At 35.3% G+C, this 20,676-nt stretch overlaps 1 protein-coding gene and 1 pseudogene across 1 annotated transcript in view; one reads left to right on the forward strand and one right to left on the reverse strand.

Annotated features, from left to right (window-relative positions):
• The window catches only part of NDC80 (NDC80 kinetochore complex component), a 39,512-nt gene that overhangs the window by 2,616 nt on the left and 16,220 nt on the right, over window positions 1-20,676 (forward strand). The window contains exons 3-11 of the mRNA XM_069468213.1: window positions 845-922; window positions 4,716-4,839; window positions 4,943-5,115; window positions 5,760-5,862; window positions 7,904-7,993; window positions 11,302-11,395; window positions 12,686-12,792; window positions 13,513-13,657; window positions 17,041-17,246. Coding sequence (XP_069324314.1) covers window positions 845-922; window positions 4,716-4,839; window positions 4,943-5,115; window positions 5,760-5,862; window positions 7,904-7,993; window positions 11,302-11,395; window positions 12,686-12,792; window positions 13,513-13,657; window positions 17,041-17,246 — 1,120 coding nt within the window. The remainder of the gene's footprint in view (window positions 1-844; window positions 923-4,715; window positions 4,840-4,942; window positions 5,116-5,759; window positions 5,863-7,903; window positions 7,994-11,301; window positions 11,396-12,685; window positions 12,793-13,512; window positions 13,658-17,040; window positions 17,247-20,676) is intronic.
• On the reverse strand, window positions 15,662-16,734 carry LOC138383518 (KATNB1-like protein 1 pseudogene; annotated as a pseudogene).

Below are 20,676 nucleotides of genomic sequence, written 5' to 3' on the forward strand. Positions count from 1 at the left end.
TGGGCTTCCTAGCTATACCTTTCTTTCTCTTGGCAAATAAGTGAAATAAGCCAGCAACAGAAAATTAAACACCACATGTTTTCACTCATATATGAAAGCTAAAAAAAGTTGAGCTCATAAAGGTAAAGAGTAGAACAGAGGATACTAGAGGGAAAGAGGGGATAGAGAGAGATTGGTTAAAGGATACAAAATTACACCTAGATAGGAGGAATAAGTTCTACTGTTCTATAGCACTGTAGGATAACTAGGGTTAACATTAATATGGTTTCAAATAGCTAAAAAGAGGAAATTGAACATTCCCAACACAAAGAAATGACAAATGTTTGAGATGATAATTACTCTGATCCAGTCACTGTACACTATATGTGTTGCAACATCACTGTATACTCCATAAATATGTACAATTATGTATCAATTTAAAAAAAATTTTAAGTAAAAATTTTAAAGTAGGAAAAAATGGTATTTGGGATATAAGTTTTCTAGCTTGTTTTTACTCTTTGGAATTGCAAATTTAGGGTAGAAAATTTTTAGATAGCTATTAAAAACATGATGAGTAAAAATGGACAGTGCTACGGTTAAAACAAAGGTTAAATCTATCAAAGGGTGGATGGAGCAGGGGAACCCCCTAACTGGTCCCTCAACATTCCAAGTATTATAACTTATAGTACTATGTTTAAGCCCATCCGATTTACAAGAGCTACCATTGCTGCTAAAAATTTTCATGATTTTTAATTATTTTATAAGTAACGGGGAAGAGGTATTGGTTCTAATGTATTTCCAAAAGTTTCTTGAGCTAATATTTTTGTATTTATTTTAAAGAGTTGTTTTTCTATTTTTCTTAAAGCAAAGAGAAATCAACCTTTGGAAAGTTGAGTATAAACAAGCCTGCATCGGAAAGAAAAGTCTCTGTATTTGGTAAAAGGTAATGATATTTTTTATTAGTTCTAATAAAGGGATTCATATAGCCATATAGTGATGCCCTCAGAGAACAAAAATTCAGATTATACAGTCTCTTTCAAGAGAAAAGTTATAATCTGGTTTTCCTCTGTTTTAAATGGTTAAAATTTTAGGTTGTATCTCCTTTAGATGATAGATTAACACAGTCAGAACACTACTTCATTGTTACAAGTGAATAGTTGATTGAAAAGTGTATGTTTAACTTTCAGATACTAGGAGTCATAGCATTTTAAAATAAGGAGGAATCATCATCTAGTCCAACATTTTAGTCTCAACTTTTTTACACTCTTAAAGATTAATGAAGACTCCAGAAAGCTTTACTTTTACTGGCTTATCTATTGATATTAACCTATTAGAAATTAAAACTGAGAAAAATTTTAAATATGTATTAATTCAACTTAAAATAAAATCCATTACATGGTAACAAATAACATGTGTTTGTTTTTTTTTTGTTTTTTTTTTTTTTTTTTGAGACAGAGTCTCGCTTTGTTGCCCGGGCTAGAGTGAGTGCCGTGGCGTCAGTCTAGCTCACAGCAACCTCAAACTCCTGGACTTAAGCGATCCTACTGCCTCAGCCTCCCGAGTAGCTGGGACTACAGGCATGCGCCACCATGCCCGGCTAATTTTTTTGTATATATATAGTTTAGTTGTCCATATAATTTCTTTCTATTTTTTAGTAGAGACGGGGTCTCACTGTTGCTCAGGCTGGTCTCGAACTCCTGACCTTGAGTGATCCACCCGCCTCGGCCTCCCAGAGTGCTAGGATTATAGGCGTGAGCCACCGTGCCCGGCCAAATAACATGTTTTTAATTTTAAGAAAACATTTTAAAAAACAAAACAATTTCCATGAGAAGAATGCCATTGTTTTACCTTTTCACAAATCTCTTTAATGTGTGGCCTAATAGAAGACAGCTAGATTCCAATATCTGCTTCTGCATTCAGTCTGTTACTGAAATCATACATCATGTAGCCAGCCTCTGGAAATCTCCACTGTACATTCATGAGAGAAGGAGAATGAAAAGAGTAAATAACATCTGAGTTTTACTATGAAAATAGTTTCAACTTCTCAATAATTTCTACATAACACTTTGAGAATAACTATGTAGAGTAGATTAGCAGTTGTCCAGGCTGCAAGTGGGAGAAAGACTGACTGTTAAAGGGCATAAGGGGACTTTGGGGGATGATGATGTTCATATCTTGATTGGTACAGATTATACAAGTACATTCATTATCAAACTTCATCAATCTGTATACTTTAAACAGATGCATTTTATTCTAAACAGATTGTCTCAGTAGATTTTTTTTTTAAATGATCAACCCTAAAATTAAATAAACTATGACATTGTTGTCTCACCAAAACAAAATATAACTTTAAGACAAACCTGCAGTGCGTGCTGCCTGGAGGATGGGCATGCTTGTAGCTTTGACTCAGGCAATTCAAAGGTGATTTATGTGACCAAAGCATTTGTACCCCCATAATATTCTGAAATGTAAAAAATGAGCAGGGAAAAGGAAGGGGAAAAATTTGGAGGATCAGAGTCCAGGTTGCTGAGGACTGAGAAGTAAATGGGAGGCAAGACAATAGCAAGAGCCTCACTTTTGCTACAGCCCAGACTTGTATATTATTTTTTCCTTTAACTGTTAACCATTTGAAAAAGACTTTTTTTTTCATAATTCATAGCTTACTAAAATCACAAATGACCTGCAAAATCCAAATCAAGTGAACAAATATCCCAAAGTAACTTGACATTTCTAAATCTAACTAATCACTGCTCCCACTCTACCCCATTTCCTGTAATGAACTATTTGCTGTCTTTTTTCTCCTCTTAAACTGTAACATTGTTTAGGCTAAAAAAAAAAAAAAAGACAAATCTGTTTCTTCAATTGTTTTGAAAATATTTAGAGATGAAATATTTGTCACCTTATTTAGAAAGTCTCTGCCATGAAACCAAGTTAAACTTCCATTTCTGGTATTTATTCTATGTGATGAAAATCTTAAGGCATTTTTGTAATATAACTCATCTCAGAGCTAAACTTCAGAGATCATATTAATTATGAAGCCTAACATTTGTTGAGCATTCCTATAGGCCAGACATTGTTTTAAGTGCTTTATCTATATCAACTCTTTTAATCAATCCTCAGAACTGCCCTATGAGGAGGTATTGTTATTGTCTCCATTTTATACATAAGGAAATTCAAGCACAGAGAGGTTAAGTAACTTACCCAAGGTCACACAACTGGTAACCGGGACAGAATTTGAAACCATACATTCTGGCTCTAGACCTTATGCTCTTTAACCAATAAATTGAATGATATAGTATTTTGATTGGGTGGAAAATTCTCTTGAAACTTAAAAAGGTATCAGTGCAGTTTTGCTGAACCTATATGCCTATTTTATTGTGGAAAAAAAATTTTAAAGGTTAAGTAATAGCAGTATGTAGAAAAGAAGTTCTCATACTAGTAAATTCTCAGGAAAAATAAGCGAATTATTTAGATAATTAATCAGGGTGGTTAAGTAAGAGAGCCCAAACTAAAGAACTCTTAGATCCTCAGCAGAAAAGAATTTGCAAGCAGCTTGTAGGGAGAAATGAAGTTTTGATGAATAGAGTTCAGATATTAACAGCAATATTTGTTGTAAGTCAATTTTGTAACTTTTGTGCAATAAGGAAAATTATTGTTCTGAGGATATTTAATAAGCTGCAATGATTAACTAAATTGGGCCACAAAGGAGGGCAAAAGGAACCATTATAATGATTATTTAAACAAGAAAAGTTTTATTTGGGGGAAGTAGCACGTATGCTACAGCCACTAATGACTAAAAAGTAGCAACACATATATTTATGGCAAATCACAATTAGATACATAATATACGTATTGCATGACAGAAACGTTGAGAAAAAGCCTGCACAACCTATTTTAGCATATCTCAAAGGCAGCTTTCCCACAAGAAATAATGACAAATGAAAGGGTTGGGAGTAAGGGAGCAGTCATGGAGCAGCAAAGAGAATAGTAAAAGGACTTTGGTTATTGAATACATTCAGAGAATAGTTGGTGCAGAAGATCTAGGGGACTTGAAATGTACATTCTTAGAGTATGGTATATGTGTTGGTAATGTAAAGCATCACAAGTGGGGGTTTTTTCTTGCCTCATTTTATATCTATCTGTTAATAGCTATAACATCATACTTTTCATTATTTGCTCTTTTTCTGTGCTTTAAATAAGAGAATTCTGTTTAGTTAAATAAGAATTAAAGAGTTAAACTTTGATGTTTCATGCCGATGTTAAAACATAAAATCCATCACCTAAATACAAATCTGGGAACGACACCAATTGGACATCAGACTGAGGTGGGGGGTGGGGGAGGGGATAGGGGTATGCCTACACAATGAGTGCATTGCGCACCGTTTGGGGAGTGGTAACACTTGAAGGTGCTGACTCAGGAAAGGGGGGGTGGGGAAAAAAATATGAAACTATTGTTTTTAACTTGCACTGTTCACTTAATAATTTATCATGAATATTTCCCATATTATTTCATATCATTGTACAAGAAATAATGTATACATTATGAGGACATACTGTATCTAACAAGATATACTGTTAGACTCTTTGATTCTGTAAAATTAAATTGAAAAAATAAATAAATAAATAAATGATGACAAAAAAAAAAAAACAAAAACATAAAATCACCTGGAAATATTTAGACTTGATTACAGAAGGAAAGAGTTTTGTTGACTGACTTTTTAAAAATGTGTTTCCAGAACTAGTGGACATGGATCCCGGAATAGTCAGCTTGGTATATTTTCCACTTCTGAAAAAATTAAGGACCCAAGACCACTTAATGACAAAGCATTCATTCAGCAGTGTATTCGACAGCTCTGTGAGGTACGTCATAATTTGAAACGTTCTAAGTTCTGTATGTTCTCTTAGGTATTTCCCAATAATTTTCTATTAAGGAATGCTTGATGTTTCATAAAAATTATTATAGTTTCTTACAGAAAATGGTTATGCACATAATGTATCCATGAAATCTCTACAAGCTCCATCTGTTAAGGACTTTTTAAAGATCTTCACTTTCCTTTATGGCTTCCTGTGTCCCTCATACGAACTTCCTGACACAAAGTTTGAAGAAGAGGTTCCAAGAATCTTTAAGGATCTTGGGTATGTATATTTCTCATTAGTTAGAGACATTATTGGAACACAGAAAAGAATCAAACTCAATAGATTTGTAAAGAATTTGAATTAGAAAAACAACATGTTTTAAGATGATCACTGTCGGCACTATATGTACAATGAATTAAAGAGAGAGAAAAAGGAAACAAAAAACAGCTATTTGTAGGTTATTATAGAACAGCAAGTGATAGAACGTAAGGCCCTGAACTGCTGGGGAATAGAAAGGACAGGCTGGATACCACAGAATCTATAGAATAGGATTGAGGCCTGGTAAAAATGGGATATGATGAAGTTGAAAGAGGGAAGAATGGATTCAGAAACATGTATACATGTAGTTTATTGAGGGTACATTGCATTTGAGAGACCAAAAGGCCTTTGAAAGTGAAGTCCAGCATATTGGTTGAATAAATCAGGTTCTGCAGCTTAAAGGGTATAAGTACAAAGTAATATGCAGAGAAGAAACCAAAAAATACACAAAATCATTGGAAAGTAGGATGACTAAAGACAGAATCTCAACAACTATCTTCTAAAAAAGTCAAGACTATGGGAATGTGTGTGTAACTTCTTAATGTAGCCATTATTTATACTAAATAAGCATATTACATTAGCTTATTTTTTCTAATTTTTCATAGGTATCCTTTTGCACTATCCAAAAGCTCCATGTATACCGTGGGGGCCCCTCATACATGGCCTCACATTGTGGCAGCCTTGGTTTGGCTAATAGACTGCATCAAGGTATTTGATTTGTCATTTTTAAATGTACACATATGAGAGGGATTTTTCTCTCAAAAAGATATTTCTGTTTCTCTCTCAATCTTGCTTTTGCCAATTTCCTCAAAATCCACTTCAGAGTTTTCATTTTTCAAAGGACATTTGATTTTAAGTTTTCAAACTGTTAACACATGATACCAGAGGTACGGGGAAAGAAGTACCACGTTGGCAAGGAGATTATGTTTTCATGAGCTTTTACAGCTCAAAAAAAATGAGTCAATAGGAAACTGATTTCTTATTTTCCTCCATGAAATTCACTTTCCCCCTTTTAAATTAAAATCCATATTTAAGAAAAAGTTCTTTAAAAAGCTCTTCCAATTTTTTCCCCAGTATTTTTATGGGTTCTTTGTGTTGTGTTTAAATCTTAATATATAACTTCAGGTTGAAACCATTTCAACCATTTCAACATTTTCTCCTTAGTTGAGAACTACTCTGTTCTTTCAGTAGAGGCTTTTCTCTAAGTCCTGGAGATATGTTTGTCCCTGTGTAAGGCTTTCCTTGAGTCTTGCAGAATAGCAAATGTTTTCACAGGGACCTTTGACAAGGCAACAATAGCTGTCTTTACGCTGATGACCAGGTAGCAGATTCTATTCTTCATCTTCGGTTCTACCTTACATGTCTTTTAGACATCATTAAATCTGTCACCTGAGACCTTGTTGAGACAGATGAGGTAGAGGACAAGCTGATAGGGCTCCCCTGCATCTTCCCTAGATATACAGACAGTGTTATGAATGCCTTCAACAGAAACCACATTCTTCCTTTATGTATTCTTAATGTGTAGTCCTTTTCTTAAAAGTTAGTATTCTTACACTTAATGTTCACTATACTAGATATAAGTATATAAATATACCTATTTACATAGATATAAATATACATAAACATATCTATATGATATCTAGGTATAAATATTTATATACTTGTATCTAATATAACTATTTCTATATATACATTTCATAGCAATTTCATTTAAATTTTTTTCATATTTGAAAGGTTATATATTTTTTTAAAAGTTATACAAAACAAGGCCGGGCGCGATGGCTCACGCCTGTAATCCTAACACTCTGGGAGGCCGAGGCGGGTGGATCGCTCAAGGTCAGGAGTTCGAGACCAGCCTGAGCAAGAGGGAGACCCCGTCTCTACTAAAAATAGAAAGAAATTATCTGGCCAACTAAAATATATATAGAAAAAATTAGCCGGGCATGGTGGCACATGCCTGTAGTCCCAGCTACCCGGGAGGCTGAGGCAGTAGGATCGCTTAAGCCCAGGAGTTTGAGGTTGCTGTGAGCTAGGTTGACGCCACGGCACTCACTCTAGCCAGGGCAACAAAGCGAGACTCTGTCTCAAAAAAAAAAAAAAGTTATACAAAACAGTTGTTACAAAATGAAATTTCTCTGCCTTAAAAACTCTCCGCTATTTTCCTTTTAATTGTCAATTATAAACATCTGAATGTTTTGCTATAATTTTGGTTATCACTTCCAATTATAAATAACTATAGTATTTCTAAAGATTTTATTGTAAAATCTGATCTAAAATTCATATTTGTATGTACTGAAGGAGTCAGTTGATAACATCTGAGCACCACAATTGAGCTCACGTAAAAGAGAAGAATTACTGGTTCACCTTTTATGTGGCAGTTTCGTTTTGAATTCTTGGAGTTGCATTAAAATGTATGTAAATGTTCTCAATGGGTTAACAGCAGCATAAAGGTCAGCAGAACAGAAGAGAACTAAATATGGAGCCCATCCTTTCTAAATCCTGAGGGGATTTAGTTACTAAAAAATGTAAAAGACTTTGAAAGTATCAAAAGGATACTTTCAAATCTTTTTTGATTTGAAAGAAAATCAAAAGTATTTTAGGGCTCTTTTATAATAATAAAAGAGACTGAGTCATGCAATAATGTAAATGTTTCTGAAAAAGACACTAAAGACCAAATTTGGCAAAACATGAAAGCTGTATGTTTTTCACATCAATTTAATTAACTTAGTGTTACTTGTGTACTTATTAGATACATACTGCCATGAAAGAAAGCTCACCTTTATTTGATGATGGGCAGCCTTGGGGAGAAGAAACTGAAGATGGAATTATGCATAATAAGGTACCATACATTACCATAAACTATAATAATGAGTTGCTTTGAAATTATTCACTAAATGTCACTATTGAAGTTAATACAGATGCTTCTCAACTTACCACGGAGCAACATCCAAAGAAACCCATCATAAGTTGAAAATATTGTAAATCAAAAATACATTTAATACACTAACCTACCAAACATCATAGCTTTGTCTAGTCTACTGTAAACATTCCTTGAACACTTACATTAACCTACAGTGGGGCACAATGATTATCTCATGTAATTTATTGAATACTGTACTGAAAGTGAAAAACAAAATGGTTTTATAGATATTTGAAGTATGGTTTCTACTGAATACTTTTACACTTGAAAAATCTTAAGTCAAGCTATCATAAGTCAGGGAGTATCTGTATATTCTTTTGCAGAGTTGTCCTTTTCCTTTCTGAAAAATTGTAAAATTGATTTTTAAAAATATTAATCAATGGCTCTCCTATTGAAATCACATTATAATTTCCTAAAATTAACTGGTCACAGAAATTTGAAAATGTTAACTAAGTAAAAAATTCAAGGGGCTTGTAATTAAATTGTAAGATGTTATTATTACATGTTACAGATGTAATGTTTTTTTTTTTTCCTCCTTTCTCTCATTCTCAGAATGAAGATATCAATACTGGCAACATTATTTTAATATAATTCCTTGTCAATACAAATCATAATAGATTGAGTATTAACATATTGCATGTGTGTTTTTTGTTTATTTTGTTTTGGCCTTTTTAGTTAGGCGTATTGCTACTTAGCTCAGAGTTAACACTTCCAAAAGTGGTTGAAATAAAAGTAATATGTGGTCTGAATTGGTTTTCCCACCATATACTTTATTAGAACCTAAACTATGTAACTAATCCTATACTATTTCCTAAAATATGCAAATTTGTATATCCAAATGAAGCAAACACCAACTCTGAGGAATAAATTTAAAATGTTGAGATTATACATTAACATTCCCTAGCATACATAAAAGGCCAATCACCACACAGGCCCCCTAAGAAGAAAAACTATTCTCTGTTCTGGCTTTTTTTTTTTTTTTTTTTCAGGCAGAGTCTCGCTCTGTTGCATGGTCTAGAGTGCCGTGGCGTCAGCCTAGCTCACAGCAACCTTAAACTCCTGGGCTCAAGCAATCCTCCTGCCTCAGCCTTCCGAGTAGCTGGGACTACAGGCATGCGCCACCATGCCCAGCTAATTTTTTCTGTATATATTTTTAGTTGTCCATATAATTTGTTTCTATTTTTAGTAGAGACGGGGTCTCGCTTTTGCTCAGGCTGGTTTTTTTTTGGTTTGTTTGTTTTTTGAGACAGAGTCTCGCTCTGTTGCCCAGGCTAGAGTGCTGTGGCATCAGCCTATCTCACAGCAACCTCAAACTCCTGAGCTTAAGCAATCCTCCTGCCTCAGCCTCCCGAGTAGCTGGCACTATAGGCATGTGCCACCATGCCCAGCTAATTTTTTTCTATATATATTTTTAGCTGTCCAGGTCATTTCTTCCTATTTTTCAGTAGAGACGGAGGTCTCGCTCTTGCTCAGGCTGGCTCAAACTCCTGACCTCGAGCGATCCACCGGCCTCAGCCTCCCAGAGTGCTAGGATTACAGGTTTGAGCCACCATGCCCGGCCTGTTCGATTTCTAACCTTCACTTTTTGGAACTTTTGTCACAAAAGGAAAAGTAGGAATAATTTCAGTCTCATCTTTTATTACTGCCCAGGAAATAGTTCAAAGATATATCAACTGACTGGCGTGGTAGCATTGCCTTTTTTTTTTTTTTTTTTTAACAAAAAACAAACATGCCCCTTAACTACTTCAGCAATGATCCCAGCTGGAAAGGCTCCTAGAAAGCCTTTGATCCTACTCTTGAAAGAACTCTCCTCCTACACTGCAATATGTATATGGACTACATTTATAATAATTGCACCTCAGTTTTCCCCCAAGTACCATTACAACAATACCTATTAAGTATTAAATGTCTTAACATTCATCTTAAAGACTAAACCAGTGAATGTTATTCTTGTTATCTGAGCTATTATTTCAAATGAAAATATGTAGAGAAGCACTTTGAAACTATATAGTGCTGTTTGTGTTTAAGACCAGCCTGGGGAACATAGTGAGACTCCATCTCTTAAAAAAAAAAAAAAAGAAAGAAAAGAAAAATTAGCCAGGTGTGGTGGTATGCACCTATAGTCTCAACTACTTCAGAAGCTGAGGCAGGAGGAATGCTTGAGCCCAGGAATTTGAGGTTGCAGTGAGCTAGGATTACACCACTGCACTACAGCTTGTGCGACAGAGTAAGACCCCATCTCTTCAAAAAAAAAAAAAAAATAGTTTTCAGGGTATCCAGCTTCACAAGATTCTGATGCTCAGCTTTGTGGGTCCACAAAAATCAATTTTTTTAATCTATAGGATCAAAATTGACCAAGCATAAGGAAACTGATTCACTCTTACCAAATTCACAAAAGATGGCTCTGAAGTAGAATGAAAATATATTAATTTACCATCAGTATTAATTTACTATTACCTTTCCAGTTACAGAAATATTCATACTGCCTAATCAGGGTACCCTTTTCATATCAGCCAAGTAATAAGAAGGTTGCTTAGTAAGCAAAGAATTAGCACAAAGGGAATTGGTTTGTCTTGAGGAATATTTACTTTATCTAGGCTACGGAAAATTCTGATCAACCTTCCTTGCTTCCTAATAAAGTATGCATTCTCTGTGACCAAAACGCTTCATGGCTGCAAATTATAGTGTTACTTTCTCTTGGATAAATATTAAGAATTCTAGTGTTCTATATAGATTTCTACTTATGATGCCATTTTTTAGCTTGAAGTTACAATATAATTGTAGCCTTTATTAATTACATTCTGGTTTTCACAATTACACCTTGTCAGTTTAATTGGACTTAGATGATCAGCAGTTTAGTTAAATTTTCCATAAGGTGCTTTATTCCTAAAGGTGATTAAGTTTGTGCATTTTATGTTGAATTATATTTATTAATAAGCTTCCTTATTTGACCTTCTCAAAATCCTGAAGGTATCGTGTACTATTTTTAAATATTACTTTTATCCAAATATGTATTATTTTCCTCTTCGTTATTCATATTTAGAAGTAGCACATAAGTCTGTATAGGATAATGATATGCCCTAGGTTTGTGTCTCTTATTTATAGAAGCTCATATGACTACTTAATATTCCTGAGTTTATTTTATTCAAATTAAAATTTTTACCCAAGTGAAACAAACTAAATAGAGAATTATGACTTTGTGTTTAAAATCTGCTTAACCCAATCAGTTGTTTTTAGACTACACCATAAAATGCTATGAGAGTTTTATGAATGGTGCCGACAGCTTTGAAGACATGAATGCAGAGTTGCAGTCAAAGCTGAGTAAGTGTTCTCATTCCTAATATGCTTGCTTTTGATCTTTTAACTCTTCTCATGGAGTGGTAGCTTATTTTACGATATCCAATGTTTATCTGGGCTACTTACTTTAAATGCATCTGGATGCCTGCTGGTTTTTATCTTCATGGTTGCTTTGGTGGAGAGAAGAATAGTTAAGCAGACAGAATGTTTAATGTCAAGCTAGACCTGAGACATAAGCCCTTCCTGTCTCTATGACCTCAATACTTGACCTCTCTGACAGTTTTGCAGGATTACGTGGCAGTGTAAGAGAGTACCAAATGCACTAGCAGGAGCACTGAAGATAATCAGCAAATGTTATTCCTCCTGGGAAGTAATATCCCTGTGATGTCCTTGCTTTACTCATTGAGAAATTAAAGCACCAATTAGTCGAAATACCTAAGATCTCTTTCAGACTTGTAGCAGAAAATTAATAGAACATTACATTTCCAGATAAGTAAGGAAATTATTTTCCACTCAACTATCATCTAGTCAAGTTACATTCAGTATTTACTGGCTAACTCTAAAGCATTCCTAAGGTATTATTTTACATGTTGTTCCCTCTGTTGAAATAGCCTTGTATATAACATGCTTGAGTGGTAGATAAAATAGATAAACCTAACATGTGAAGTTATTTCTCCAAAAACAATAGAATCGATCAAAACAGAATATCACCTTGCCAATGTTAGCACAAAAGGTGAAAGCATTGCCTTAGGTTCCCCTGGGAATGTACCTTCCTGAAGAGTAAGCAGGACAATTTCAGCTTGTTCACATGGGAAAGGGAGCAAGATAGATGATGTTTTGTTTTAAGAGATGAAAATCCATAGTGATCTAAGCTTCTAGTGAGTAATTTGACATTTCTATATGTAATTAATTAAGCATATAAGTTGCGTTCATTCATTCAAACAAATATTTATCGTATACCTACTGTGTGCCAGCCACCATTTAGGCACTGAAGATACAGTAATGAATAAGAGATTAAAAATCCCTGCTCTTATGAACTTACATTTTAGTAGAAAAGAAAAATAATGAAATGAGCAATTAGAAGTCAAATGATGACAAGAGCTATGGAGAAAACTTAAGCAGTGCAAGGAGAATAGAAAGTGCAGTGGAGTAACGGGAAGGGTATGCTATTTTATAAAGGATAGAATGTGCTTCACCAATAGAGTTTTGAGCAGAGACGAGAAGAAAGCGAAGGAGTGAGCAATGGTGAAAACCTACGGAAGAATGCTTTAAGCAGATTTAAGATCTTACCAAGTTTTTGGGTTTTGTCTCCAGAGGATTTATTTAATGTAGATGCTTCCAAGCTGGAATCATTAGAAGCAAGAAACAAAGCGTTGAATGAACAGATTGCAAGATTAGAACAAGAAAGAGAAAAAGAACCGGTTAGTAAATATGTTCATACACTTACTTAAGCTCTTTTAGACTCTTGGGTCTCCTTAGAGGATACTAGCTTCCTTATCAAAATTTTTTAAAAATAGGTTCACAAAGTAAGTTAAATTTTCACATAGGATAGAACTCCCAATGAAAACATGTTTGGTATCTGTGGAGCCTTATTGTCCCTTGTGTTCTATCAGTCTTAGACTAATGGTGCTCAGAATATGATGAAAGATTCTTACCTAATTACATAAGACCAAAAGTATCTTTTGAACAAGGTCCCCATGTTACATACCTCCAGGGAGCACGACTCACAAGAGGCCCTGAGTTTTGGAGTTAGTGAAACAGGAATGGAAATAGTAGGTTTATATAATATATTGTATCCTAAGGGTTTTCTAAAGGCTAAATGTTAATATATAGATATCTAATTTTATTTTGTGTATTATTAGTGAAGCACCCAGACTGTTCTGTAAAATGCCAGATTTAAAATGTTTGTGCTTTTTGACCCTGGCCCTTGGTTTTTTCTATCCCAAACTGACTTCTTGAAAAGTCCATTTTCTTAATTAAGTAATAATAGTATAGTCCCCTTTTAGTTCTTTTGACTCCCTCTAAAAATGAAAGGAAAAATTTACCTGTCTCTAAGATAAATTTAAGTAATACTGCTTTACTTTAAAGTATAGAATGATTATTAATGAGAATAACTAATTTAATATTCTTTTCTCTTAAAGAATCGTCTAGAGTCATTAAGAAAACTGAAAGCGTCCTTGCAAGGAGATGTTCAAAAATATCAGGCATACATGAGCAATTTGGAGTCTCATTCAGCCATTCTTGACCAGAAATTGAATGGTCTCAATGAAGAAATTGCTAGAATAGGTAAGCACAGCTAATGCTAAAAGAGGTCATTCAGACTGGGATGTGGACCTGTGTGGGATTTGTCACATAGAAAAACCGATTTGTTATCCATATCTTTTTTTTCTTCTATGGCAAATGTCCATAGCAGGCTACTAACTTTTCAGTGCCTACTTGTTATAAGAATTTTTTTCTGATAGTTGCAAACGGAGTGGATGAGAGAGAAGTACTTCAGCAAATCATTTGCCATTCCAGAATGATTTAGTTTGAGACATTGATTTGATAACTGTTAACCTAAGATGTTTTTATTCTGTGAATATTTTAACTTTCTTGATTATTAAAGCCATTCGTGGCCAAGAATAATGTTTTACTTAAACCAACGATTAATTTATTTTAAGCTCAGACGTGAAGGTTCCCAATTATTGTGCTGCAAATAGGTTATAACAAAGTCAAGGTATTGATCCTCTCAGCCCTCAGGATGATTCTCTTGGCATGTTTGGTCATCCTCATCCATTCGTCCCAGCTTCTGTAAAAATGCTGTCATGTTCTATGTAAGCCATGGGGCACAAAAGGTTGGAAAACACTGTTGGTAAATAGACAAGACAGCAAGAACCTAACTAGTGTGGTTATCACTGAAAATGTCAGTAAATATGAATAAACTCTGATATATTTTATTATAAATGTTCTTATGTGTGTGGGGAAAAAACTTGTGGTTTTTCTGAATTATTACAAAGAATCATGCAGAAGTATTAAAAGCATTTGACCTGAACATTAACAGAGATAGACTATCTCTCTTAAATGTAAAGATTCCTTTTTTTTTTAAGTTTTAAACTTTTGTTCTTTTCAGCATAAGAACATAGTTGCACATATATTTAAGTGTTTTTTTTATAAAACAAAATCTTAAAAAAGTTAATGATGTTGGGTCTTTTTTGATTCCTAGTAATAAGTCCTGTTTTGTTTTGTTTTGTTTTGTTTTGTTTTTTGAGACAGAGTCTCTGTTGCCTGGGCTAGAGTGCTGTGGCATCAGCCTAGCTCACAGCAACCTCAAACTCTGGGGCTCAAATGATCCTACTGCCTCAGCCTCCCGAGTAGCTGGGACCACAGGCATGTGCCACCATGTCCGGCTAATTTTTTCTATATATTTTTAGTTGTCCAGCTCATTTCTTTCTATTGTTAGTAGAGACAGGGTCTCGCTCTTGCTCAGGCTGGACTCAAACTCCTGAGCTCAAATAATCTGCCTGCCTCGGCCTCCCAGAGTGCTAGGATTACAGGCGTAAGCCACTGCGCCCGGCCATAAGTCCTATTTTATTTTTGCACATACGATAAATTATATTCTTATGCAAAACTGCATTAAGACGTAGTGGTTCTTGGCCGGGCGCGGTGGCTCACGCCTGTAATCCTAGCACTCTGGGAGGCCGAGGTGGGCGGATCGTTTGAGCTCAGGAGTTCGAGACCAGCCTGAGCAAGAGCGAGACCCCACCTCTACTAAAAATAGAAAGAAATTATATGGACAGCTAAAAATATATATAGAAAAAAATTAGCTGGGCATAGTGGCGCATGCCTGTAGTCCCAGCTACTCGGGAGGCTGAGACAGGAGGATCGCTTGAGCTCAGGAGTTTGAGGTTGCTGTGAGCTAGGCTGACGCCACGGCACTCACTCTAGCCTGGGCAACAGAGTGAGACTCTGTCTCAAAAAAAAAAAAAAAAAAAAAATTTAAAAAAAAAAGACGTAGTGGTTCTTAAATAATGTTACCAAATAACCATATAAATCCCAAATGCAGCAAAGGCAAACAATCTTCCTACTGTACTTTCACCTCACTGAAGCTGAAGCTACTCCTTTTAGATATTTTTCCACTTCAATGTGAAGTAGATTGTTAGGGTTTTATTAGTGATTTCATTATGTAGCTTTTTAAAAGGAAAAAATGGTTTTGATTTCTTCCACAGTTCTCAGATGAGATCTTTTTTTTTGTAAATCATTTAGTCCAGGGATGTTTTGAATAACCAAATGCTCTTTAGTAGATAAAATCTCTCAATGCAACTGTAATAAATAAGCATCTATGTCCTTAGCTATATCATGTGTATCCCGAAACCAAGGTAAGATGGCTTTCCTGTTCCCACAATCCACTTAATTATTGTTTTAAAATCTGAATATTTCCATCATTTGTAATTTCTATTTTGAATGATAGTTCTAACAACTTTTGATAACTACTTGAAGCCAGTTTAATCCAATGATTGCATATTCTCCAAATTTGCTTTTAAGTAGTGACTTTACTAGAGGCAACAAGTCAACACAGCAGCCAAGTGAGATACATTGTTTTTCTTTCTGTAAATTATTGGTGAGCACAGGAAGTCAATCTACCACAACTCTGAGACCTTCTATCCTCACCAAATAAGCTGCACGTTCACTTATACTTCTCTTTCTCCAGAAAGGTAAAGCCACATTCAATCTCAAATTCCTGAATAAAAACTTGGGCCATTGTTTCATGGTCCCGAGAAACCTCAGGAAAAAACCCACTATATTTGATAATTGGCTGTGTGTCTGTGAATAAAATCATTGGAGTTAACCAAATATGGTCAACTCAACCATTACGGCATAATTTTTCAGGAAGGTGGCCTGCACAAGCCTGATCATTGTCTTTATTTGCCATGTCACAGCCCCCGCCTCTAAGCGACTGTTTTTTTTTTTTCTGTAACAAGGATTTAGAAAAGGATGAGGAACTTTCTTTCTATGATAGATCATCTTATGTAGTTTATCTGGGCTTTTCACAGCTTGTCTAACTGTTCTATTTATGTTGTCATCCAACTGTTTTAAAGATTTCTTAACCTTCTTGGTGTTCTTATTAGTGAAATCAGAAATCGTTTTTCTAGGAAGAACAATGGAGTGATCCTCAATGTTATTACTAAAGTTCTGTTTTTTAACATTGTGGGTTTTAAATACCGTAATCTCTTAAGTATCGGCACCTCATGGTACCACAGCGCCTCAGCCCAGCCCTGGCACTGACCAACGATGCCCAGCAGCCTAGAATGTCCCTTGACTCCTTGGCTGGGCCCCACTCAGGGTGCGGCCGAGCACATAGCCCCACGATTCTTAATTGTAATCATTGTGTGTGGGGCCACATTTTTTTCATATAGCAGTTTCTGAAAACCGTAGCAAGCCAGTAGGGAAATAAGATTCTAACATAAAACTTTAATTGTAATCATCTTCAAGAATGTTGTTAACAAAGTGGAATCAAACAGAATTATCTAAAAAAAGAGAAAATATATGTATATAACTTGGAAATTTAGATAGCTATATTAAATAATGTCATCTGTTTCTTTGTGGGAATTTTAAAAACTTTAAAAATTTGTGTATTTCCAGACCCCATCTCTAAAAAGAAAAAAAAATGTGTTTTTTTCCCCCTAATGCAGAGCTAGAATATGAAGCAATAAAACAGGAGAACACTCGACTGCAGAACATTATTGATAACCAGAAGTACTCAGTTGCAGACATTGAGAGAATAAATCATGAAAGAAATGAATTGCAGCAGACCATTAATAAATTAACCAAGGACCTGGAAGCTGAACAACAGAAGTTGTGGAATGAGGAACTAAAATATGCCAGAGGCAAAGAGGCGGTATGTCTTTCCATTTCCAGAGTGGTAACTCACCATAGCTGACCTTTGTAAAGGTCTGTCCCAATTAAGAGGAATTTAGTGGTTAGAACAAATCAGCTAAAGGAGTAAAACATTTTAGCACTGACAGTTTAATAAAACACTTATCCCTTTATGTCAATTTAGTTACACCCCAATTTCTCTCAGTCAAATTTAAGGTAGCCTATGTTTTAAAACAATGAACCAAGAAATAAGCAAAAAAAGTCTCTAAGGCCATGAAAATAATTTTCATATATTCCATCCCTCTTATTCTGTAGAGGAGGAAATGAGTCCTTCATTTACCTATTCACTACTCATTTATTTAACATTTGGTGTGTGTCACTTACCATGCTGGGCATAGCAAAAATAAAGATAAAAAGACATAAACTTTCCCCTCAAGAAACTTCCCTCCTAGTTTATACTTTCTACCATGAGATCAGACCTCCAATAGATGGGTGTTTGCATAGGGTACTGAGGAAGCATAGTATACCTAACCCGGATTTAGTGTACATGTTGTGGGGAGATGGGTGAGGTGTTTTTAGAAAAGGCTTTCTTAAAGAGAAAACACCGGAACTGAATTGGGAAGTACAAGGAAGGGTTAGCAAAAGAAGGAGTATATGGGAAAGTTCAGAAAGAAAACGGTCTGATGAGTAAGCTTTTCTTATGGCTGGAGCTTCATACCAAGGGAGGCGTAGTGAGAGACGAGACTCAAGAAGTAAGCTTAGAGAGGTGACGACTTCACAGAGGGTGACAACTCTTTTCATGTTCCTGAGAGCTCTAAGAAGATCTTAAAATTTTTAAACAGGTGTGATCACATTTTAGGAAGATCTTATTTTTGGTAATATGAAAATCTGTGGCAGTAATCTAGTGAGAAATTACAAGCTGAATTTAAATAGTGAGGATTCAAAGAAGTGGATAGATTCTCACCCCCTGGGAGTTAGAGTGAAAAAGACTTGATGAAAGAGAAGGGAAGCAGTTGCCCTGTCTGGCTTAGGTAAACTGGGCAGTAGTGCCATTCTTTTGGGAATAGAGGAGAAGGAAGAAATTGTCAGTCGAGAATGGAGATGGATGTGTTATATGCATGTCCAAGTGAAAATACCATAGGCTATTGTATATATGGGTTTGAGCCTCAGCATAAAAGAAGCAAATTATTCAACTTAATTTTAATTTTACCGGTAGTACATTAACAATTTAGCCAACATTGTTAATAAAAAGGACTTTCTAACCATATGAATTTCTAGATAAAATTTACCCTTATTTGTGTAGATAATCTTTTATAAATGCTCTGTACTCCTGCCTTATCATACACTATTTACTCTTTTTTTTTTTTTTTTTTGGAGACAGAGTCTCACTCTGTTGCCCGGGCTAGAGTGAGTGCCGTGGCATCAGCCTAGCTCACAGCAACCTCAAACTCCTGGGCTCAAGCAATCCTCCTGCCTCATCCTCAAGAGTAGCTGGGACTACAGGCATGCGCCACCATGCCCGGCTAATTTTTTCTATATAGTTTTAGTTGTCCGGTTACTTTCTTTCTATTTTTTAGTAGAGACGGGGTCTCACTCTTGCTCAGGCTGTTCTCAAACTCCTGACCTCGAGCGATCCTCCCGCTTCGGCCTCCCAGAGTGCTAGGATTACAGGCATGAGCCACCACACCCGGCCTATTTACTCTTGTAGATGAACTTTTTCTTAGTAATTCAGTATAATCATGTACATGACACTAATGTGTTCTAAAACAACATAATAATTTAACAGGTTGTCTAGGGATTTTTTTTTTCTATCGAACAGTTCCACAGTGATCTTTTTTAAGAAAGGGAAAGAAAGCATGTGCTTAAAAGACATTTTTTTTTTTTAATGGAGAAAAGTAGAGACCAGAGAGTTTCAAACATAAATTTTGGTTTGAAGTTTTTTTACCCTTGTATTTTCAATTGCAATATTTATTGATAAGTGTAATTCTAAAATTTAAACCTCACTGAAAAAAATCTAGGTATAATGCAAAGTACTATAGTTTCTTAATCAGTCAGGTTTTAACTGTTTTGCATTATTAAAAGTCTGTTTTTCACAAGGGCTGTCCAGAAAGTGTCTAGCCATTGTTAATACAACAAGGACAGTTACATGGCTGGACACTTTCTGGACAGCCCTCGTACATACCTACCTATGTAATTCTTAACATAGAATGGACAGTTTAGGATGAGCAGTTAGCAGTGTCTCCTTTCTTGAGTCTGTTTCACCATACAAAAAAACATACTTTAGCCCTCTATATTCCTTCATCCTGCTGACCTTCTAGGTAATCTCTATCTTCATGTATCAAAGAGAAAAATATACATTTATAAGAAATAGTCTATGGAGATGAGCCCAGAGTCTTTGACTTTAGAATGTGGTAAACCTGGGTTTAGCCCTGGATTTGCCACTACCCACTTATGTGACCTCACCATGTCATCAAGCTTTTCATAGCCTTAGTTTACCTATTTATAAAATGAAGTGTGATTAAGCTAGATCAGTGAATCTGAAATGAGTTAGTTCAATGGATGTTAATGAATGTTCCTCATTATCTCTTGAACTGTGAGAAAGAGAAAGTTATGAATCTCTAGACTAGGGAACTCTGCATTTAACTAACTAAAATGAGCTGTACTAAAACAAATAACAATTTTGATTTGGAAGACCAGGCCAAAAAAAAGGAAAAAAATCTGGGAATTAGGTAAGCAGTGGCCTGGTGATGGGCCAGAGTAGGGCTGTGGACAGTGCAAAGAAAGCCCCAGGGTACTGGGTACCTGAGAGTTAGGTACAAGGGATATTAAAGGATGGGGGCAGGATTCAAAGGAGCATCCTAAATATTGCATCCTTTGTCTTTTTTTCTGGGCTAATTTTTATTCCACATGCCAACTCTGGTAGTAGCCTTCTGGACTCTTTGTTGAGATAGACATTGAGACTGCATCTAGATTCATCAGGAAAGAGTGTGATAAGTTTTCTCTGTCTGAATTGATCATGAGGAGAAAATAGAGAAATACGTGTCACGTCGTTGCTCTCCTGCAGTTAGGCATTATAAGTATGTGGCCTTGTGAAAGCCGTTTTGATTAGATTTTAAAAAAACGTAGTAAAAAACAGAAGAAACTACTTCTAGAACCATTTAGTATTAACATAAGGACTAACAGACCTACATACCTTAGTAGTTTCTAGAAAGCTGCTATATTACAATATAGTAATTGAAATGATTTCGTGATTCATTAGTAGAAGAATTTTTAATTTAATATAATTGCTTTTGACATCTAATGCATTTTTGGATATTGCAGATTATTTAAGCAGGGTCCTATGTGTGTTCTCACCATTGCATTCCTTCACTCAAATTATTTACTTTTATGGATGGGTAATAACAATGAGAAACTAAGTACGTATTAATAGTAAAATGGAAGAAGCAGGGTAA

Source organism: Eulemur rufifrons, chromosome 5 (genome assembly GCF_041146395.1).
Source record: "Eulemur rufifrons isolate Redbay chromosome 5, OSU_ERuf_1, whole genome shotgun sequence".
In the NCBI taxonomy this organism is placed as follows: Eukaryota; Metazoa; Chordata; class Mammalia; order Primates; family Lemuridae; genus Eulemur; species Eulemur rufifrons.